General features: G+C 41.2%; 1 protein-coding gene across 1 annotated transcript in view; it reads left to right on the forward strand.

Annotated features, from left to right (window-relative positions):
- Window positions 1-23,734, forward strand: part of LOC123362673 (androgen dependent TFPI regulating protein) — a 45,361-nt gene extending 21,627 nt beyond the window's left edge. Inside the window, exons 4-6 of the mRNA XM_045003091.1 lie at window positions 5,051-5,166; window positions 11,538-11,689; window positions 22,859-23,734. Of these exons, the coding sequence (XP_044859026.1) occupies window positions 5,051-5,166; window positions 11,538-11,689; window positions 22,859-22,902 (312 nt within the window). The 3' untranslated portion in view covers window positions 22,903-23,734. The remainder of the gene's footprint in view (window positions 1-5,050; window positions 5,167-11,537; window positions 11,690-22,858) is intronic.
- The last annotated feature ends 1,072 nt before the right edge of the window (window positions 23,735-24,806 follow it).

Raw genomic sequence — 24,806 nt, forward strand, 5'->3', positions numbered from 1 at the left:
GAGAAAATTTCCTGGCATTAATAATTGAATTAATAATAATAATAATAATTAATAATAATAAATAACTGATAAAATATTATGTTCTCCAAAATCTTTTATCATCTTTATAACCTGAGCTGTATTTCCAAACACCTGACCATCTGATAAAACAGCTGCAAGAGCTTCATGAATGCTAGAGCTTTCATTTTTCCATTTGCCATTCTGCAAAAAATGCAAAAGCGTTAGTTTTCCCACTTAAAATTTTGCCATCCTAGCTGAAGAGGTAAACAAACTTTTCTCAACACACAGATGTATTAAATAAAATATACATTAAATTAAAACAAAACAAAACAAAACAAAACAAAACAAAAAAAGTTTCCTGAAAAGGGATGAATAAGCTCATTCATTCATTCAGTTCATTGACAGAGAGATTAGAACATACCACTATTGTTTCAGACTGTGATTTTGGCTTTTTTAACCTCAGAATGAAATTTTCTCTCCCTCTGTGATAATTATTTTTGTCAGTTTCCCTGTTTGCAAGTAAAACTGAGAAACTGTTAATTGAAACACAGAATGAGTCATTGCTTCAACCCATTTTTGCCAACATCCTGATTTGTGCCAATCCAAGCCTAATTATTACATTTCCTTTTAAATCAAGAAGCATAACAGTATATATTTTTAAGTTTGCTTCCAAACAAAGATTGCACTGATTTAAATAAACGTCAGATTAACAACACAGTTTGGTTAAAATTTGGTTTATAATTGTTTTTAATGAATCGTGGTGTTTGGTGACTAAGACTAATATTAAAAATAGCTAGAATGAGAGCATACTTTTCCCCCATGAAAATGAAAAGCCTTTAAAGACCTTACAATTAGTATTAGCAACCATGGTATATGGGCCATCACTAATGTTCATCACTAAAGTCAGCTTTTTATCAACCATCCAAGGGAATTCATTTGGAAAGCTAATTGAATGTCATTGGCAAGGGCACACTTTGCAATAGGTGGCCAATCATGCATTCCTTTGGTATTTGCTGTATAAACGTGAATCACAGTGAACCCATTTACTCTTGTGAATGTACTCCATTATTCCATATGAATTCCATTGTAAATTACTACTAAAGGAGAAAACAAACTGTAGGTAGGGTTCATAAAATGTGTGAAAACACCAGCATGCTTTATGATACCAGTATGGTGATGAAAGGCTCTGTTTCTCTCTCTGTGTGTTTTTTTTCATTTAGAATTATTTTGTTGCATTTAATGTGTATCATAGGGATGTGCACATATGTTCACTATGGCAAGGACATGTGCAGTGTGCATTCAAGTTCGGGAATGAGAAAGACTAGAAAATGAAAATGTACAGACACCCATCCACTCACCCAGAGTGAGAAGCCAATATAAAAGAAGCCATTTGTACACTAATAAGTTTCACTAGAGAACATTCCTATAACAAACACAAGGATCTCTCTTTATCTGCCTATGATTAAGGTGATCCTGTTTTCAAAATTAAAAAAAAGTGGAAGTCTTTTGTGGCAAAGTGTTTTTAGGGTCATGAATTATTCACACAGAACACAGAGTAGACTTTTTAATAAAACATGTGTTGGTGTCACTGCTGCCAGCTTCTGACTCAACATGTTTTTCAGAGTGAAGGATTTTTTCCCTCTCCATAACTTGGGACTCTGCATGAGTTTATCATGAGCCGCTCAACAACCATTAACTTTCATTCTGAGCAAAATAACACCAAACAAACAAAATCAGCTTTGATAAGTATCTGCTGTAAATTCATCTGATTTTCTCTTGACTTCAAACACTGCTCTTCCCACTGAACGGCTAGGCCTAATAAACACAGAATACATTTTCCTCAGTGCAGCAATATGGCTTGAACAAATAATTTGTTGTTATTGAAAAAAATAAATATTTCCACTGATGAAATGAAAGCTAGGACATTGCGTGGCCCCAAAGGAATGTCCTGGGACACTGGGTGTTATGTGAAAAATTGGGACATATGGCCATTTTGCCTGCAAAGGGCAAGCATGAAGTGAAGACCTGAAACAAGTAAGAGTAATAAAGAATAAATAATAGTTTACCATCATTGCCTTACTCTCTGGGCAATATTTTGTTTTGAGACAAACTATTGACCTGGTACCTATCCATTGGCTAACACAGGGTTACATGACAGTGACAAATTCAAATAGGAGCTGTAACTCTAATTCTGTAGCACAGCTAAGGCCTGGTCTACACTGGGGCGGGGTTCGATCTAAGGTACGCAACTTCAGCTACGCGAATAGCGTAGCTGAAGTCAAAGTACCTTAGTTCGAATTACTTACCCGTCCTCATGGCGCGGGATCGACGTCCGCGGCTCCCCCGTCGACTCCGCCACCGCCGTCCGCGGTGGTGGAATTCCGGAGTCGACGGGAGCGCGTTCGGAGTTCGATATATCGCGTCTAGATGATATATCCGAGAAATCAATTGCTACCCACCAATATGGCGGGTAGTGAAGACATACCCTAAGAGTCCCTGTACCAGGTAGGGTGACCAGATGTCCCGATTTTATAGGGACAGTCCTGATTTTGGGGTCTTTTTCTTATATAGGCTCCTATTACCCCCCACCCCCTGTCCTGATTTTTCACACTTGCTGTCTGGTCACCCTAGTACCAGGTAACTGAGACATGTGAACTTATTCCATACTTAATGCAGCATTTGGGTGACAGTCTGCTGCTTTCTAGGCTAATTAGCGACATCAGGGAATACAATAGTGGGGAAATAAAGCAGACAATGACATCAAAATCAAATATATAATAAACACTTAGGAGCACCCTAACATACCTAGCACATTTCTGAGTAAAAGACATAATTATAGGGACTGTGAGGAAATAAATTTGTACAAACTGAAGACCTTTTTCTACTTAAATGTATCCAAAAATCACTTGAACTTATACAGCTGGACCTCTGCTATTGACTGAGGGGGTCGTAGGACTCTAGAGTGTGAGACAAAACAGAGAAGTCTCAGCAGCACTGTCAGGGAGATGAACTAGAACAATCAAATAAACCTTTGTTATCTCTAGCTTGTAGAATACAATAACTGAAACTGAAGGATATTTGGCAACAAGACACATGGGGCTGAATAATGGCTTCTGAGGCCTCGTGTGCCAGGGGTGTGTGAGAGGGATGCCAAGAACCACTTTTCTACTAAGTGCTCTCTTGCAGCATCAACCATAATGTGTCACACTCTTTTAGAGGCAGAACGTATCTCTCTCTCCAAAACATCTGCGAATAAAACGTACATTTCATACCATGCCATCATGTCCTCTGTACGGGCCTGATCCAAAATCCACTGATGTGAATGTAAAGATTGACTTCAATTGACTTTGGTCAGGCCTTAAATGCAACATACTATATGACAGAAAAATTCATGTATTGTGTTTGCTGCTGCAGTTTTTCACACAATCTATCCGTAAAACCTTAGTTACTAGGAGCCCAATTGAGCAGGTCTTGCTGTGGTTGCCTGCTGTTGTGCATTGAACAACAGTTTTCACTGAGCTGTTGACAGTAACACTCAGGGCTTTTTCCTGAGTAGTTACAGTTAATTTAGAGCCGGAGCATCTCCTTTCATGTTGAAAACCAGAGAAGCAGACTTTCTATGTGAAAATCCCCACAAGAAATTCCTCCCTGAGACTGACCCAAGTTGACCCTGAATGAGGGAAGGGGAAAAAAATGCTTTGAAACTTGGAGGACCTCAAGACCCTTTGTGAGAGGCCAGTGACATCCAAGTGGAGACCCTGTACCCCAGCAGCAATTCTAGCCCACTGCACTCCCCAACTCCCTTGAGCATGCTCCGAAGGATTTGCAATCTGCTTCCAGCGGCTCCCCATGGTAATTCACAAAACAGTTAATACAATCTGGGGTTGTATCAGCTTCTCTGGTTAATTTCTGAGGGGTAGGATGGACTAAGATATGTCTCCTCCAAAACTCTGCCCTCAGCCCTACCACTCCTTCCCCGGTCTGCCCCAACTCCATCCTATACACAGGGCCTGGTTGTGGAGACAGTGCCACTCAGGTGCACAAACTCCCTTTCTGTACAGACAAATGGAGACCCACAGGTAGATCTGAGGGGGTATTTATGATCTGAAAGGGCCTTAGAGCAAACACAGAAAGGTGCACAAGTAGTTCAAAGATCCCTTCCAATTTTCATGAATTTGCATTTGTCAACGCTGAATTTCACCTGCCCTCATGCTGCCCATTCACCGAGCTTTGTTAGGTCTCTTTGAAAATCCTCAGTCTTTTCTAATAATTATTAACCTAACTACATTTTGTGTACTCTGCAAATGTTGTCACCTCAACATCCACACCACTTTCCAGATCAATGATAAATATATTTAACCATCACCAGTCTGGGAATGGAACTCTGGGACACTGTTTGCAGTACTGGAAATTGATTCTTTACTTCTATTCTTCACATTTTTTTCCTCTTTGTAGCTTTCTAATCATAACAATACTTCACCTTTCATCTCATAACATTTCCTCCAAATTGGTTTTTATTTAAAGATGAGTTTAAGGTATTTGTTCCCACTCTCCAATGACTCAGAAATGGCTAGAGAGATTTTCACCAAATTTACCTAAAAGAAAAAAAAATCACCCCTGGGCTTAAATTAAGCATGGAATGTCTTTCAGAAAATGCCAAGGGGTTTTTCCTTTCCATCTCAAAGTAAACAACGATAGATTTCAAAATCTTTGTAAAACTGTATACACAGGGTTCACTCCAACTGTCCTTGCACATCTGATAATGCAGTAAATCCCTGCACTATCCATTAGAGATTACAATGCACAGCAGTACAGCTTTCTATAGTAGCACCTAATTATCATACTTTTTACTGTGTAACAAGAAAATTTCAGTGCTTGCTGTATCATGGGAATTTACTCACTGGTAAAGTGGCATGCTTTTCTGTGGCATTCTATACTGTTAACCAATAATTGGTTTGCACATATGTACACATTGCCACAAGCATTTTGGTTAATTCGGTTACCACAACAAACTATTGCCACTCTCTGACATATCCCCTTTTCTTCCCAGCACACTATTGTATTGCCACTTGCTCTGCTAGAGGTCTTCGCTACCCCTCACCGTTATCCACCAAAGAAGAAAGGACTGATCCTATTAGGATTTGTTTCTATTGCCTATCTCAGCTGGTAAGAATTATGTATTATAACCCCCTTGGATTTTCTCAAATTGGCCTACTCTGGAAAAAGAGTTTAGAGGATTCTTTTCCCCTATGAAGAAAATGTTTAAATGGGAATAATCACATTATGGTTGGTTTTATGGAAAAGCCATTGGGGGGACCTATTTTTTTGTTTTAAGAATTAAATAATATTCCTTGAAAACAAGAGGCCAAGAGGACTGTTTCCAGCCACGTGTTCAGCATGCCTCTTCAAAAACAACAATGCACCTGAAGCCATTCAGAACATGACCTGCTACTCCAGAGCCTCTCTTGAAAGACAAGTTGTGTTGAATTGTAACAAACCATGAGGCGGCTTGGGATGTCTCCACTACAGCAGTCTTCTCAGTTTGTTTCCACCCATGCTTCCCTGTTGCAACCCACTAAATCCCAAAGGAGTGTGGTATGTGTGGTTGTGTGTGTGTGTGTGCGCGGGGGTGTTTGGTGCCAAATTGGGAAAACTCCGGTGAGTTAGAACCAGCATTATAGCACCCTCTCCATGGCTCCCCCACCCCTCCCCCCCAGCATAGGGGAATGCCCAGGGAAAAGGGGGCATGGCCAGAGAGAACTCTGGCTGCTGAAACAGCTCCTTGGGACTATGGGCAGCTGCCAAAATTTAGAACAGCTTTGAAGCTGCTCTAACTTGAACCTCAGTCTCGGACTGGCATCTGGTGGCTTCAGGGTTTACTGCTGGTGGGGTGATAAAAATAACTTCTTGAGATATTCTGGATGCAGAAGAGCCGGACCCAAGCATCTGGCCTCTGGAGTGGACGATTCAGAAGAGGGCAGGGTGACCAGACAGCAAGTGTAAAAAATCGGGAGAGGGGGTGGGGGGCAATAGAGCCTATATACAAAAAAGGCCCCCAAATCAGGACTGTCCCTATAAAATTGGGACATCTGGTCACCCTAGAAGAGAGTGATGAGGACAAAGTGGAGAATAAGCTTGGTTCTCGTGCAGGTGAGGCATCTTTTGGAAAAGGAAGAAGCACTGGGGGAATTCTTTGTTTCTACTAGTTCTTACCTATGGCAGTGAACACATTAGTTTGAATGAACTTGCTTTTGCCATTAAATTATTTGCCTCAATCCCACTAAAATAAAACCCAGAATATAACGTAAAGTGTACAGACAAAATGCACTTATGATTTGAGATCCCTCTATAATGCTTGGATTTTGCTACTACATTATTTGACCATGTGTTAGGAATGGTTTATCCTAATCTAATCTTAACCTTAATGGGATTAAGATAATTGCATCCCAAAGTCCTTTCCTATGTACCATTTTGCTGCATTACTTAGTGTTGAGCCACATTTTGTTCTCTTCTGAGGCACTGTGACTTTTACTGTCTTCATGATCGAACTGTGCTTCTGGGACAGGAATAACGCCATGAGATGCATGCTTTTCACATTTTCATTTCCTGCAGAGCCCTCTAGCCCACACAACTTCACCTCAACAGCAGCCACCTTTACCACAATGACCTAAGTAAACCAGAGAAGAAATCGCTTTTTTGTTTTGTAACAACACAAGAATCTGACATGGAGCCTCCAGGCAGGGCCGGCTCCAGGCACCAGCTCAGCAAGCAGGTGCTTGGGGCAGCCAAGGAAAAGGGGCAGCACATCGGGCTCTTTGGCGGCAATTCAGTGGCGGGTCCTTCAGTCCCTCTCGGAGCTGCCTCCAAAGTACCGCCGATCGCGACTTTTTTTTTTTCCTCCTCTGCCGCTTGGAGCGGCAAAAAGCTTGGAGCCGGGCCTGTCTCCAGGTTTCAGCTAGAGGCAGGACAGAGATTTATCATCCTGTCCCAAACCCAATTGTTTTAAGCCAATACTATCCAGACTTCTTGGTGGGGGTATGCTTTGATCACAACAACTTCAACTTGCCAAACCCCACAGCAAGTATCGTCTGATGTGAGAACATGGCCCTAAACCCATGTATGCTCCAGTGAATGGAGGTCACAGTCTCAGATGTTGCACACTGAAAAGAAGGAGAGTGTTTTTCCATTCAGGGAGTGCCCACTGGAGGAAGACTAAGTATCCTAGATAATCAGCAATCACAACCAGGCCAAGCACGGCCAAACCGAGTTCTAGTCACATCCTGCACTAGCAGTTTCTCCCAAAGTCTCCTTTGAGCTGATGTTGTCTTCAGCTTCTAGTACATCACAGTCAGCACTTCATTTGTAATGAAAGAGGTGCCAGGGCTCAAGCAATTTTTTTTTTTTACTTTCATAACTGATGCAACAAGCCCAGAGGTGCTGGGGCTATGAACTGCCAAGCCTAGAGGTGCCGGGGTTCAGCCCTGGCAAGCCTTGGCACAAATTAAGCACAGATCACAGTACTCGGTATCCTGGCTATTGGGCTCCCAAGCAGATGGCTATCTGTTACTTGTCCCTTGTGTCATCTTCTGTAGGGTCCTGCCCGTTGTGTTCCAGTTTCCTGCTGTTGCATGCACATTCATGCCAATCTCCATACTGGTGCTTTCTGTCTCCTAGAGATAGCACAGACCCTTTCATTTAACTCTCCTCACCTTGGTTCCCAGCAAAAAATGAGCTTAATGATCAGCTGGAGTTAGGTTCCTAATTTCCATTTATTTCAATGGAAATTAGGGGTCTAAACAGAAGTTAGGAGCCTAATTCCTTTTGAGCATTCAGCCCCAAAGTCTTTATACTAAAACATCGCTTTACATTTTAAATCTCTGCATCCAGCCTATAGGTGCCAACACTTCGCTGTTGCTGCCTTCACTGATGTGGCAGAACCATCAATAGTCCAATCATGTGGCCTTATGCTCCATAAGCAGCATCTTTACGACTCCCCTTTCCTCCATATCTATGGATTCAGGTGGTCCATTTGCCATATGAGGTGCTGGATTAGCCAGGAAAGCAAGGGAAGAGTCAAGCAGGGCAGCCAGAATGGCTTACCACTGCATGTGCCTTTCTTCAAGGTCCTGCTTCCACATGGGGTTTTATTACAGAAATTTATTTTTGCTGTACTCAAAGGTGGGGGTGGTTTCCAACCAGGGGAAGCTGCCAGGTCTGGTGAGAAACCTGGCAGACATGTTAGTGAATTCCTTTAGTGACAGATTTTGATACTCCTTCTCATGCTGAGTAAGATGTTACTCTACAAGTAGTCCTCCTGAAATCAATTAAAAGTCTCAAAAACCTGGCCTTTAATCTTCTTCCCTGTCTTGGAATGCCAAAGCTTGTATCTCTGAACTCTTACGTTATCCAATTTTAGACCTTAAAAACAGCCTGCCCTTTTCCATTTCAATTGTAAAATCAATGTAACAGCAAAGAGGACAGTAATATAGGCGCCAATCATCAGAAATGTACCTTGGGCCATAAAGCGGAGGAGATCATACCACTTTTTCTAAGCTCAGGAAATATAAATAATTATATAGTGCACACTGCATCTTAAGCCATAACTAAATAAAATAAGTAAATAAATGGAGGGACTCTACTCCATCACTTTCCAGTAATGTGTCCACTCCATCTTGATGATGAATTAAAACATTTCAATTATATTATGTGCTAGATACCTGTGCTCAGCTTCAGTTCGTGACCTTTTCATTTTGAAATAACACTATCTCAAATACCTAATTTGCACCAATACATTCTTTGCCTTTCCTGATCTTACATATCTCTTTGAATATCACCACAGGGACTAGTTTTCTTCCTTCAGTGAGAGTATAGGACCCATTAAGATTAGTGGAAATGAGGCACACATAATAAAAGGACAAGAGAAACTCTAGATCTTCTTCCTTCTAGGTTATTATGGTACATCAAGTCTTACTGATTTATACATGCTGCCCCCAAACTCTATAGTGTTTTGATACACTTGCTACCCCTGTGCCATCATCTAAGTTGTACCCTTCCTATAATTCCTCAGAAATGCAAACATTACTTCAAGATTACTCTGAACTCTTTGTTGTCACTTGCTACTCTATTCTATTTCTTATCACAAAACTACTTTTTATTCCATTTCTAAATTGATACCTACATTTTCGAAAAAAATAGGCATCTGACTGTTGTATGGGAGTTGAACCGATAATCACACATGCAAAATGTGCAATTGTACAATGGGTGCAAAGTTTGATAGTGCATTTTTAGATGTCTGCTAAAAATTTGGTTCTCTCCATCCATTGTTTCTGCTCACTGTAGCCCAAATTTTCAAACTTAGGTACCTAAAGACAGGCAACCAAATACGTATTTATGCACCAGAACAGCCTGCCAGATTACTCACAACTTCCATCAACTCAAGTGAGAGATGACGGTGCTTGGTGTCTCTGAAAATCAGGCTACTTATTTAAGTTCATTAAAAAATCGATTTAGGTGCCTGTGCTAAGGCACCCAAGTTTGAAAAATTTGATCCGCACAATCTAATCTCCTACTACCCAAGACTAGGATCGCTGCCTTTGTAATTGGCTGAGACATGCATCATATTGAAAAAAATACATATAGGCTCCACATAATAATAAAAAAGTCAACGCCATCATTTTCCCCACTGAGACTCCAATTAGTGTCTTGTAGCTAATATTTCCTGTTATCATTATTGAGGCCTTTTTATAGGCTTTTTTATTTCCTCAATCATTTCACACCACAGTTGTTTCCTCTGATCAGAGGACCTATGATGGATCTATAAAACTAGTTTCTACTCTTAATGTTTCCAAGCCCAATAAAACTCTATTACCAGCAACACCAGTTTCTCCCACCAACTTTCTTACTGAGGGCTAACAATCTTTCTTCACACACCTCTTCTTTTATGTCCTACCAGTGCCTTCTCTAATTACTGTTGATCTGTTTTCCTGCTTTAAGGACACTTCTGCTGTTTTCTCTAGCATTTACCTGTTTCTCAGATTTGCGACATATCTTAATTCTGGTGGGGTGTCTATGTGACACACATATCCTGAGACATGACTCACACAGCCAAGTGGCAGGCTAGTGTTTTCTCACAGAGTAGCACACTCTCCCATGAAAACACTGTGGGTGAGGGGTAGGGGGGAATCACCAGAATATCTCCCTACTGGCAGTGCTGGGAAAAGTCTAAGGGGCAGTTTTACAGAGACAACAGAGATGCCTCAGCTTCCCAGTAGAATTATAACAGATCCATGGCCACAAAAATGAATACCATGATTGCCAGTTAAATCCTACTGGACCTGGGGCTTGTTCAACTGTTTGAAACAGCACTAAATTAAGGCGCACTATAGAACCTTTTATACACACCAGCAGGGTTTACATGGACCAATTCACATGCTACACAGTAATCTGCTTTAGAAACCACGTCCCCATGGGGCATGTTACCCTATCACATAGACAAGCCCTTGGGGATAGAACTCAGGACTTTGTGATCCAAATGCATGGGTTTCTTCCATTGTCAGAATATATTACAAGGGTGAGTGTCCCCACTACCGCAAAGGAGCTAAATGTAGCCTCAGCCCATCCTTCTGGCCTTATATAATGCAAATCTCCTAATTTTATGTTATCTGTCTTTTCAGTGAACTACCTTTGAGATTGTAATCCAATTCGGATGAATGAGGTGCCATTTGAATTACACTTATCCACAGATGTGTCGTATTATAAAAAAAAGTTCAAAAGTTTATCAATCAAGAAATTAACTTTTAAGGCTCTTTTGACCAATAAGAGTCACAGTATGCAAATAACTCAAGTTAACTGGTAGCCACAGCAAGCTGTAGATTGGGTTTGAGGGGAGAGGAGGCAGGACAGAATGAAGGGAATGAAGCCCTACAAACAGCCCAGGAAGGGGAAGGGGTGGACAATGCCACCACATTCTCTGCTACCTACCTACAGTTGCTCTTCCTTCCCCTTCTCTGTGGGACAAAGGGAATCTTCGCCTCCTCCAGCCGCTCCCTGATGGACTGGTCACTGCTGAAGGGATAGAAAGATGAGCAATAGCATTTTCCTCTCCCCAGGTGTCTCTGATCTAGGTGGGTGCTGAAAAGCCAGGGCAACCAGTTGGACAAAGATGTGTCTAAAAGTTCATTTGCTGTTATACAATATAGTTAAGCACATCATAGTTAAATAGCCATATTTCTCAACTGAGGAGACTTACTTCAGTTACTTAAATACCATTATACTCACTGAAGTTGGGTCACGATAGAACCAAGCTGGTCATGGTAGAACACTGTATGTGTTCTAATCCGTGTTGAATGACGTGTGCTTCACAGAAAAGAGTCCAGCTGCCCAGTGGAGATGTTGCATATCAGTAGTTTAATGTAAGTTGATCTATTTATTCTTTACCATGATAGTTGTGATAACATATTCCTTCCTGGATGGGAAATCTTTAAATTCTTCTTCTAACTGAATGGTCCTAACCAAAAATCATTTCTCTCCTTGTCTAGGGTCCTGTGGATTTACTCTGTAACCGGAGAGTGGGTATATCCTCTCTTCACCTTTTTCAGCCCAGTGGGTCTAGCAGCCTTTTTCTGCAGTAGCATTGTCCTCATTGTCTGGATCTACAACATTGGAGAGTTTCTCAACCGTATGATTTGGGGTCAGTTCACTTTTTGTTTTTCACCTGTAGTCAAATGAAAAATTGAAATGTGCTTTGAGAGTGGCAGCTGAGCAAATAATGGAGCGGTGCTTTGTGTGCCTGTCTAAAGGGGAGTGAGGCACAAAGCAAGTGCTGGGTCTCCAATAAAGCTTCCAAGTGTTTTAGGTAATAACCTCGCCCCCCCCCAATGGGTGATACATCAGTTTTCCCTAATGTAACTTGAGAAGGGCCTTTTGCCAGCACAGTAATTGGAATCTGATTCCTTCTCACACCATGATGCACAGAATCAAAATTCCCCTGGCCTAAACTTTTTGTACCCACATGTAGAATTTATTGAACTATGGACTGCTGCTCTTTAGGAAGGGTTTACAGATGAAAGAAAACTGACATTGATGGACCTGAGTGCAGGTATCAGAGCTTCTGTCAAGGGAACATGATAAATGGCATGTTTGTGTTCTTTAACCAACCATTCAATGTCTCCTTTCTGCTTCTGCAGCGACGAGTTGGTGGCATGAGCCAAGATATTTATTTAAAAAAATAACACCCCATTTAGAAACCCACCTAACAGAAAAAAATATTATTTTAGGTAGTTATGTTATACAGTGAAAAAAAAAAAAGCTGGGTTTTTTCCCCTCTGGTTTTGCATCTCTTTCCCCACTCTCCAAAAATAGTTTCTGAGGTGAAAAGGTTTCTGTTGGGGGGGAAACATACATTTTACTCAGGACAAATGTGTGAAAACTTGTGATTTCTTCCAGGGTGGAATTTTGCAAGCTTTGAGAGGGAGGGGGGATCTTTTAACTGGAAATATTTTATCCTTGACCAAATTTGTGAAGACTCATTAAAATCTCAGGCCAAAAGTTTTAAACCAGAATGCCTAAAATTAGGCTCTCAACATCCACCTAAATAGAAATGGACTGAATTTGACAGGTGATGAGTAACTCAGGATCCCACTGAGGAACTGCAGGTGCTCCAAACCTTTGCAAATAGGATGACTGCTATAGGCAACCAGGTTTGAAAACTTGGCTATAGCCTTTTCTTGCTTAAAGTCTCCCCAGGTGAGGACTGGTGCAGGTAGCCATAGAGAGGCCTAGAGACAAAAAAGATGAAGGGCCAGATCCTGCATTCAAACACAATTGTGGATTTCCATTGATTTAAGAGGGACTGCAGCATTGTAACTGAGCAAGGAACTTGGATCCAAATCTGTGATCAAAGGCCAGAGTATCTCTGCTACAAGGAATAAAAATTGTTCTGAATTGCATGGCAAACACTGCAAGGTACAGTAGCTAGAGATTTGTTTGTAAACAAGCACGCCTCTGTTCCTCGGAAAGACATACAAACAGTGAACTGTGCCACCCTGTACTACAGATTACCAGGTCTCCCCAGGGATTCTCTTCTGGAGTAGCATGCAGAACAGTTGCTCCTGCTCTCGCTCTCTCTCAAAGACAGCCTTTTGCTTCATTTATCTATTGTGATTGTTTGCTGTTCAGAGAAACAGGTGCAAGACAGGTTTATTTTTCATGTCATATGAATAAGTTTCACTACTTCATGGATGTTTCTCCATTATTTCCTAACCCAAACAGTCAGTTACAACAACTGGAGATTATGAATATAAGCAGCACAAGTGGAATACAAAAGATTTGATGCCCAAGATAACTGACTGAAGAAAAAGGAACATACCAGTCATCAAATTAAATTCAAATAAGTGTGTTTGGAACTGATGACTAAATATAATCAGCTAAAAAGGAGAAATCAATTTCACTAAGTTCTGTTGAGCGGAGATAAACTCAGTCCAGAACACCAGGTCCAACCCCTCACTATACCTTGAACTTCAGACAAGTTCAGTCTATGCATATTTTGAAGGTGCTGGTGGGTGTTTCAGAGAGCATGTACTTTACACACACAGCATGATCCTCAGCTGATGTAAACTAATGAAGAACTATTAAAGTGACCAGAACTCCACTGAATTACACCAGCTGAGGACCTGACCCACACTGTATAGTTTATATTACTCAAAGCAGACATAAAATCATGACCTCTTGTGATAATTAATGAGCCTATGGCATTTTTCACACAAGTACAGGGCGTTAGTCCTGGGTTAATATTCCTACTGTTTGTTAAATTACATTCTTCCCAGCTCTTGTAATTTTAAATGCATGTTCAGTTCTTCACATCCAAAGCCTACAATATTGTCTAGCCTTGCCATGAACTGTTAAATGATTGTTGGTTCCACCCTATAGGTGGCTACATGATAGTGGCTGAGGGAAGCTATTCCTGTAGTGGAATAGAATATGCAAGAGCGAAACCTTCCTCCATCCTTGCTCATTTTGGTCTGGGACAAAAATCCCACTAAAGTCTGAGGGAATTTTTCCCATGTGAAAAGACTGCTGGATTTGCCCCCAGACTAGTTTACTGAGCTTTCACAGTGTTTTAGGATCCTCCTAGAAAAAATGCCCAACTCATTCTCATGGCAGAGCAAACCTAATGGTTTTAAATGAAGTTCTCAATGTCTGTGGACTAACGTTGTGGTGATTGCATACTTCTAGAGCAGGGGTGGCCAACCTGTGGCTCCAGAGCCGCATGCGGCTCTTCAGAAGTTAATATGTGGCTCCTTGTGTAGGCACCAACTCTGGGGCTGGAGTTACCAGGCACCAACTTTCCAATGTGCCGGGGGGGGGGGAGAAGGGGGAGTGGTATGCTCACTGCTCAACCCCGGACTCTGCCACAGGCCCTGCCCCTACTTCACCCCTTCTCCCAAGGCCCCTGCTCCTTCCTGCCCCCTTCCCTGAGCCTGCCATGCCCTCGCTCCTCCCCCTCTCCCCAGAGCCTCCCGCATGCCACAGGAGGCATGGGGAAGGAGTGGGAGGCGCTGATCAGTAGGGCTGCTGGCAGGTGGTGGGGAGCTAATGGGGGGGCTGCTGAGGTATTACTGTGGCTCTTTGGCAATATACATAGGTAAATTCTGGCTCCTTCTCAGGTGCAAGTTGCCCCCCCGTTCCAGAGACGAGGGTCAGACTGCAAAGGGGACTGGGAAGGGTGGAGAGCATGCAAAGCCATGGTGCCACCCTTCTCTGGGCTGGCCAACAGAAACGGTGTGCCGCAAGGAAGAGTGAATGCTGCACAGAACTTAAGGGTGAAGTGGCAGGTCAGTCTGAGGTGCCATGCCTCTCTGAACTCCCAGGAGGGTGCTGTTTTGTTCTGCTCCCTCGGCAGGACAGTGACTTTATGCCACCATTTAAGCTTTACTGTTATGGAAAAATATAACGGTATGCCTAGAATCCTATTGGCAAATATAGAAATAGCTTTTCATTATAATTATTGTGCCCTTCAGTCACTTATGCCTGTCACTACTGAAATTCCCCATGCTTCTCCCAAGCTCCTTACTGACTGTAGTTAGCATCTGCAGGGCACTCTGTAGGACTGGGAAGTCTTTTGCCCAGTGCCTTGGACTGAGGGCTCCAGGGCAGGTACTTTTTCCTCCCTCTTGCTTCTCGCCAGCAATGAGAAATTTGTTTCCTTGGCACCATGGTAAATGAAATAAGGCAAAGCTGATTAGAAGATCAAGAAAACCAAAGTAATTCAAAGATAAGCAGAATAAAATACATTAGGTCAAAGACTATACCCACCCTTTAAGCCTTGTAGGTACTACTGAGTGAAAACAGAATACTATATATGCTTATGTCCTTAGAGATTTGTGTCTGTCCTGCAGGCTGCCAGGGTTTCTCAGTTAGCATGTCGACACCCAGAGTCCAGTCTCTCTTTCCCTCTCCTTCTTTAACAACCATATCCAGCCTTGGTGCCAATGACTATGGGTTTCTGTCCCTTCCCAATCAGGTTACCCTTCTCCCCCTTGGTTTGCTTTCTCCTTACTATCCCCCTCCATTATTGGCCATTAAACCTCATCTCTTTGTTTTATCTCTCTTCTTTGAAACAGACTTTCTCAGCCATTATCTTAACAACTACCAGTTCCACTGGGCTCATCTTTTGTTCCTATCAGTAGCTCAGTATGTCAGTAATAACTCATCTGTGCAGAGACTGAGCTCAGCTGTTCACCTAGCCAACATAAATATAAAATGTTACTTATAAGACTACTTAAAATTGCTTATAATTTCTCAATCAAATAGAGTTTATCTTGGATACTTATCTAATCCATTGAAATTATGTACACACATGTTCCACATCTGTGGGCATTATTACACCTGGTTAGAAAATGACATTTTCTTTGTGGACATTTTTGATTTTTTGTTGATTAACCAAAAACATTTCATTCTATGATGGATTCAGTTTAAAAAAAAAACACCACCGCCTTACATGAGAATTTTCATTTTGTGAAAAACCTAGTTTTCTGTCCAAAAACACTGCAATGTAACATTTTGATGATTCCTAGTCCTGATGCCCACAGCATGTGATGAACTGCATCTATTACAGACCTTTAATAGTCTCACCTGTACTCTGCCCACTTATCCATCTATCCCCGAACTACCTACAGTTCTAATCGGTGAGCAGCTTTAAGCAACCACAACTTTTCTTAAAATTAAAAGCATTGGCCACAAAAAAATTTTCTCTTTCCTCACACAACATGCATGTTTCCCCCAAAATTATTCCAAAGTCCAGGACTGACAATGTTCAGTCCTGAACACATGATATTTTTAAGGTTCAATATTTTGTGCACCACAGCAGAGAAACGGGCTCTGTACCATTTTTGAGCCTGCATTCTGAGTTCTTTCTGATAATATAATATGCTTTTCTACATCTGGACAGCCAAGTGTTAGCAGACCTTAAATTTGTTTTATTTTTTCCAGACAAACTCTTTTATGTAGCATTTGAGGTCTCAAAAATATGTTATTTTCTGTTTTGCTTTGGCTTGGACTCAGGGTAGCCACTGCAATCCAAATGTACAGGCAGAGAGATACAAAAAAATAGTACTAATAATTTTTTTTTAAATGCTAAAAGTTTCTAATATTGTTGGGTAATTGGACATCCCAAATTGGGTAACCATTCACACCACCTGAGAACTTGATCCATTTGTGCATCCAAAAGTGAAGCTCGAGCCATTTCTGATAGGTAAAAAATATCAAAAGAACAACAGGTTTTACAATATTTCCACCATCAAACTGAAAAGGGAACCCCAAAATAGGACAAAATGGTCCTCTCCAGGGTTTTGTTCCCAACAGAACACAAAACCACACGGAGCGGTTCAGATCAAAGTCCTTCAATCCAAACCTCCCCAAAAAATAGTGAGGAGGGGGGTTATGATTTGAGGTTCTGGTGTAGGCCCCGCTTTAGTGTCAATCTGAACATTTGGAGAAACAGTTGATTCTTTTCTTTTTCCTTCAGCAGACCTGCAAATCCTTTTTTAGCTTCTTTACTTCTCTACTTTGAGCTGGATGTGAGTAGGATCTATCTGGGATGCCTGTTGCCTTACTGGCTATCACCAGATAGCTACTTTGCAAGAGATTTAAATGCATATATTAGGGAGAAGTCATGCAAGACAGTTGGGGGCTTTAAATCTGCAAAGTGTCTGGTAAGTTCATACAAAACAGACAAGTGGCTTATATCTACCCTGAAAGAAATGAGCAAAACTTAACCTAGAAAACAAACACTAAGGAAAAAAGATCAAACACTCATTGGTTGCAGGAGAAGAAGCTGCAGCCTCTGGTAGTCAGCAGTAGTTGCTTGTAAAATGGCCTCCATAGGCCTGCAGCTAACTGCGTCTCTAAAATGTAAAGGCCCAGATGCTAGATGGGGAACTTGCTCAGAAAAGAGGCATACAACGAAAGGTGTGAAGTTAGAACTAAAGTTGCTTCCAAAATGGTTTAATTATCCTGGCTTAGGGCATGAGACTAAATGATATAAAATAATTTGTATGTGAACACAGGGCAATTTCTGATAGAAAAAGTAACATTTGTCAACTTCTTATGTTTAACAATCTGTTCCACCTTTGTATTTCGCTGTGACACTCTGAGTAGCTTTCCAGACCTGGAAGAAGAGCTCTGCATAGCTTGAGAGCTTGTCTCTCTCACCAACAGAAGTGGATCCAGTAAAAGATATTCCCTCACCCACCTTGTCTCTAGAAAAAGGAAAGTTATACTGGTGCAACCTCCCCATATAGACAAGGACTAAGAGAGTTAGCCTGCAAGCACACGGGTGTGGTGTATTCTGGGGCAAGGGACTAAACTGCTAACTACATGAGGGTTGAAGACTTGGAATAAAGTACCTTGGGCATGGATTGGGCAAAACAACTGTTTTTCTAACATACATGGGATATATATTTGCTTGTTAGTTGTCAATGTATGTTTATTTAGAGGGTGTGTTCAGTGCTATGTGAGTTCCTGCTACCCACTAGTCTCTTCAGACTCCTCTTGTAGTGGGAATTAAGTTGTCTTCACAGATTGTGGTCCCCATTTGATTCTCACCTCCACCACGGCTTGCACCTCTGGAGCAAGGTGCACAGGCAGCTGGCAAACAAGCTCGTACTCTGAGATGGCCCTAGAGTTGGCAGACAGGGTCTTTTTGATGGCACTGCTGTCCCATTCTTCCTTCTCCTCCTGACCCACTGCTCTCCTCTCCTTGGTTTAGTGCACCCTCTGCCCCTCAGCCTTCAGTTTCCCTTCTCTGCCACCTCCATCACTTCCAAACTAGAGCAGTGGCTCTCAACCTTTCCAGATGACTGTACCCCTTTCAGGAGACTGGTTTGTCTTGCGTACCCCCAAGTTTCACCTCACTTAAATAACGACTTGCTTACAAAATCAGACATAAAAATACAAAAGGGTCACAGCACACTATGACTGAAAAATTGCTGACTTTCTCCTTTTTACCATATAATTATAAAATAAATCAATTGGAATATATGCATTGTACTTACCTTTCAGTGTATAGTATATAGAGCAGTATAAACAAATCATGGGCTGTATGAAATTTGAGTTTGTACTGATTTGGCTACTGCTTTTTATGTAGCTTGTTGTAAAACTAGGTAAATATCTAGATGAGTTAATATCCCCCCTTGAAGACCTCTGCGTACCCCCAGACGTATGCATACCCTTGGTTGAGAACTACTGGACTATAGTATAGTACAGCAATACCATAGTAAAACATACAGGTGATCCACCCTATAAGTAATTATACTGCACAAAGCTACTCAGAGGACCACCTCCTCACAATAAAGCGTGTCACAGTATAAATGTATTGTTTTATGTCAAACTCCAGCCTGTCTCTCCTAACAACTTGGCTGCTCCCCTCACAAGATTTCACCACGGGTAAGAACTGATGTAAAGAGGTGCACAAAGACAGACATTTTCTGGCCTTTGTATGGACGTGTGGGTTCAGATTCCACTCTCAGACCAAGTTAAGAACTTGTGAAGTGCTTTGCATCAGGGAAGCCATTTGCGACGCAGACCAACAAGTAATTTTATTGGTCCATCAAAACCTGAGAAGTAGGCCACATAAACTTGCATGTCATCTACTGGCATCTTCTGTATTAACTGACTATTGACAGATGTACCGACAAAGAACACTCTTGTAACACCTACTTATGGTTTGAGCAAGTTCTCACACGGTCAGAGGAAATGCCCTCTCCATTTCACAATGAAACACAAACAACATGTGGCCTGTGATTGTGAAAGCTCTGGAACTCCCGAGAAAGTCCATCAAGCATTGATCATTGTGAATCAGATTCAGGAGTTTTTGCATGTCTCCAGTAGTCAGATGTCAAACTTTGAGATGTAGGCCAGTCACCAAATCTCAGGAAGGATATCCCTTCCCCACAGTGTATAACAGAATAATTGGCTCAGGTACATTTAGCAATTTTTAAAATTTTCCTCTGCAGTAGCTGGTATTATTCAGTGCCAAAGGCAGAATCTTGACTTAAAGGACCAACAGCCCAGTCTGACAGAGAATATACTGCTCCCAGTCCTGCAAGCTGTAGGATGTGGGGGGGCCTCTGGACTGTACAGCGCCCCACTGATGGGGGCTCTGCACAGGGGCAGGCATCTACCCACACGGAACAATTTGCAGGATCAGGGCTACTATGTACAGATTATTTGTGCGATCCCCCCTGGGTTCCTATAAACCAGTTATACTACATCAAACCTTCATGCAGTCTTTATTACAGGCAGAACACACAGTAATGCCTATAGTTAAGCATGCTAATGAATTGTTGTTCTAAACCATCACTTTCAGATACCTATAATTTTGTCAAATATCATTTTGGCTGATCTGTGGCAGGGTTATTGTCAGTTGGACAGAAAAAGAGAAAGGTGGTGTGGGGTTTTTTTGTTTGTTTGTTTTTTGAGCAATACTTGTGGGAGATAAAAATGCCCTCATGTTGCTAGAAAAAGATTTTTGCAACGTTTGTTTGTTTTAAAGAGCTCTGAACCATCAGTGACTAGTGTTTGAAACTTAAAACTTAGCAGGGTCATAGACCCTTGTTTGCAACTGTGCCTTCCATTGGTCAAGTGAAAATCAGATTTGAGTTGGAGAAAATTATAAGTGCTTAAAAATCCCTTCTTTCTGCACATGCAGGAGTTTCTGTGAAGCTACAGAATCGAAGGCCTTCCAGCATGTCATTGGCAGTGCACATTTATGCCTGTAGAAACTGAGTGGAATTTTTAACTGAAATATGATTTGTGCATGAAAAAAGAAAGTTCAATAAATTTTAAGATGCCGGAGCTTATGGAACATGATCGTAATCTTAACTGTCTTTTGGTATAGTAGTGTTTGTGTGGTATGCATGCTATTTCATAGACAGGTATAAAAAGTTTAGGGACTGCACATTTTATGGGCGCTATGTTTGCATTCTTCAGCTTGTAAAGCCAGACTTCCTTAGTACAATGTGGTGAGCTATTAGGAAGCACAGCCACTGTGGCAAGGCATACCTCAGTGCAGTTAAAAAGTGGTATTTTAACCTAGGGGTGCAAGCTTGAAGCTTTCTAGTGGCTGCATTTTCCCTTGAACTGCTGCTGAATTGAGAATGCAGTACCTACAATGATAAGCTGTAAGGATGTGAACCTCCCTGGAAGGAGGGAAGTGGCAAATTTTAGCATTATACAGGGGTGAGCCTCACCAGAAAGTAACATTTTACATAAACTATAAAATGGCTGTGTTCTCTGAGAAACTAACATGCTCGATCCAAGTTCTACTTTTCTTTATTACAGTTGAGATTTTCTACATAAGTTCGCTTTTAGTTTTCAGACAAAAAAAAAAGACCCTTCTTTCTAGAAAATACCTTCATTTCTGCTCCCTGTACATTTGAAGAGTAAATGAGCAAGGTATCCTCATTACATTAGTAAAATAATTACTTTATTTATTTCCACAAGCTCCATACATCTGCAGTAGGGGAAAGGACTCAAGTTTCAGGAATTAAAAGGGTGTTATTAACGTCTCAGCACTCATGAGCCAAACGCCTAGTCCGTCTTTGTCTCCTCTGTCAGCCATAGTTGTGTAACTAGTCTGTGGCTCTCTCTCTATAGATGCTTCATATTTGTCAAACCACAAATGACCACTGGGGTTCAAGAGTCTGGATCTTCTATTCTTGAAAGACAGACCTGTATCTCTAGAAGATTTTCATCACCTGTCAGTGTTAAGAGGGCTTATCACCTCTTTATTTGCCATCCACTAGAGGGTGATATAATCGCAAACACTTGAGCGAGCAAGCAAGCATGATTCCATCAGGAGAGGCCAACCATATAAATACAAACACCAGCCAGCATGTAGAATCATAGAAACATAGAGGTGGAACATACCTCAAGAAGTCATCAACTCCAGCACCTTGCGCTGAGGCAGAGCCAAGTAAACCCATACCATCCCTGATAGGTGACTACCCATGAGAAGTGTACATGACCACTGTAGCATAAGTACCTCCTGTTTTTCCTATCCATGAGATACCCGTTCGCACTGGCCAGTCTAACATGGTTCTTCTGCTAGGATATTGTGCAAGGAATGTTGCTGTATGTCAGGATGCTTCCTGCATGCTGTGCAATCTGGTGTAATTCTACCAGGGAAGCTGAAAAAGGGGCAGCAGTGGAACCCAGTTCTGTTGCTGGAGGAAGAGCTTCAGAGCCTCCCCGCAAAGGATGCTGTTGAAGGTTAGGGCAGTGGGCCACTAAGCATCCTCTAAAATGTTCTCAGTAAGCAGGAGGACGGTTGTTAATAGTAAAGGATAAGGGGCAGAAAGAATGTGAAGATGAGTGGAGAGGCTTCTAAAGGTTTGGCCAGTTCAGACCACCATCTTAAGTGTCAAATGCCTTTGTGGTTAACCAATCATTCCAATGTCTCTCATTTCACTAAAGGGAAAAAACCAACAACCCTTTGCCACATTCTCGGCGTTCCCAGGAGAGTTATATTTTATTGGTCTTTGTTTCTCTCCATTTTGCAATACATGTTTAGTGGATCACAATTAATTCTTTCAGGGGCAGTAAGTATAAATCTGTCATTAATCTTCCACATGGCATCAGATTTGATTTAATGGCATGCCAGGTGAAATAGCCCTGAGAAGATGTATACATTTTCTCCTCTTTTCTCACTATAATGTGACGCATTCACTTCATCTCCATCTGTAAAGGTGCAGAGCCTTTTGCCATACTGTAAGTAGGCTGCAAAAGCTTGCCAAGACCTACATTAATCATTGCCAGGTACTGGACATCCCGTGCAACTAGAAGGCCAACAGAATGATTTGCCAACTGGCTAACAGCAAGTGTCAGGCTGGGACATAGAAAATGGAGGGGAGAGAAGATAATGTCTGGTCTCCAAAATCCTTGCAGGAACTTTATTTTAAAATATTATTTTAGCCAGTTAATACAGGGCCAGATCCTTTCCTCACTGAAGTCCATGGTAGAACACCCATTATTTTCCTTTTTTTAAACTTTTATATTTTATAACACTCATTATTTTCCGTGGCACCAGGACTTGGCCCATGGTGCATTTCAAATTCTTCTTCACTGGCTAATAATCCAACTTGTGCCAGGCAGTTTGTCTTCCCTCCTACCTTGAAAATAAAGATCGGTCCAAACTGCACAATTCAGCCCTCACCCCTGTGCCAACCCCACTCAACTTCAGGGGTGCTGAGACTCCAGGGACTGATTCTGGTCTATCACTATGCTAACATGCTTCACATATACTTTAACTTTTCTGTTTGTGCCTCTGATTAGCCATTTGTTCCCCTCTGTCTCTGAACAGGAGATACAGTAGTAATTCTGGAATACAAGAGGAAGGGCAAATGAAGCTTTCTTTTCAAAGGAGTGCTCCCTCCATGAATTCTGAAGCCATGAAGTAGAGGGAAAGAAATACCAATGTGATAAACTCCTTCTCCAACGTACTGTGTCTTCTGATGAATCCATTTGATCATCATAACCATGGAAACTGGTGGAAAATATTAAATGATAGTATTTTACAGGATGGTAATGAAACAAAGCAACTGCTACGAATAAGGAAATGCATGTATCTGTGTACAAGATTTCTCATCCCTTACACAATATACATTAGGATATGTCTGTGGTAAACTTGTAACTGGCAAATACATTACCTCATGATCTTGCAGTGGGACTGGCACCACATCTTTAAATGCCCCGTGAAAACAAGCACTTGTTACTCAGTACTTGTTTGGCTCACCCGATGTTTTTCTAGAAGTCCAGATGGAAAAATAAAAAAGAGTAATAATTTTAACATTGCCATGACTTCCAAAACTAGAAAGATAATAAAAGATAATAAAAACCACAATTTTTGCAACAGGCAACATTCTGGAATATTAATATGTATAACTTTTTCTTCTTAATTTCTAACAAGAACTCAATACTTTTTCTTTTTTGGTTTCAGTTAATCTTGAAGCAAAAGTAAGCTAAGTAATTTTACTGACTGCAGGATTGCTTTGACAGAAAGTATGTTAATTGAAAGTACTGTTTAACATAAAGCTGCCTGCCATAAAATTATATTATGTTCACATGTTTACTAACCTTGCTTGATATACTTGATTTCTATTATTAGCCTCAACATTTTGTTAATACCTAGAGCACTGGAGAGATGCTTTGCAAATCCAAATAAACAAACAAAAACAGGTCCTGGAGTGAAAGTGTAATTGAATGGTCAGAGTAAAAAAATATCTCTGTATTGTTAGTGATGCATTTAGATGACAATTTAAAATTACTTGGGAGTACTTCACTGGGTAACTATTACTTCATTGCAATGCCGATAGCTCAGCACTATAACACATTCAATCCAGGAGGGTATTGTTTGCATCATTGAGTGCTGCTACTGCTTACCAAAAGATAAAAGAGAAACATGTATGGATTAGCTGTCTGGGAATACTACACAAAAGCAAAGTGGACATACAAACTTTGTTCTTCTCACATGTTGCACACCTGTAACACTCTGGATTGGGAATTTAACATACCACTACTAAATTGCATACCATGTTATTCCTATGAGCCAAGAGGAGATCCATGCATCCATAGCTATTTTCAGGCTACTGCACAATTCACTTCAAAGTTTAGTGAGGAGACTGTAGCACCTCCTTCTCTGGTTGAATTAGAGGGAGAGAGTGGAGGAGCACAACAGGGAGATTTAGCTAGAAGGGGCAAAGATGATCAGTGGAAAAACTGAAGGGAGAAGCAGGCAGAAGAAAAAAGCACAGTGAATTAATGGGAGAAAGAAAAGGAGAAAATTGAGACTTACTGTGGAAAGTAACAAAATAATATATTGAAAGTTCAGTGTCAAAATATTACAATGAAATAGATACTAATGTGTGACAAAAATATCAAGGGGTCGGCTCAACAAAACACAGGATCCCAGTATTCCTAAAGAGAAGATAATTTGATCTGGTTTCATATGGTGGGGCCCACTGGTTTTCGTGCACACTTGTTGATGTTTAATAGAATCCAGTACAGTTAATACTAAATCATTTTAGTTTCTCAAACTTTCTCTTCTTAAAGTGAAGTTCTCCCTGAAAACTAACTCTGTAAAAATGGCACCAGGAGGTTGTGTATTCATTGTGTCTCAATGATTTCCATGTCATATTGGCTCTGTATTCAAGGAGATGTATTTTCCTAACTGCCAGTCCCTCAAATTCCCTCTGGGCTCTGAGAGTATAGACTGGTTCTTTCACTCTCATGCATCACCACCAGTCAGAGGT

Source organism: Mauremys mutica, chromosome 2 (assembly GCF_020497125.1).
Source record: "Mauremys mutica isolate MM-2020 ecotype Southern chromosome 2, ASM2049712v1, whole genome shotgun sequence".
Lineage (NCBI taxonomy): Eukaryota > Metazoa > Chordata > Testudines > Geoemydidae > Mauremys > Mauremys mutica.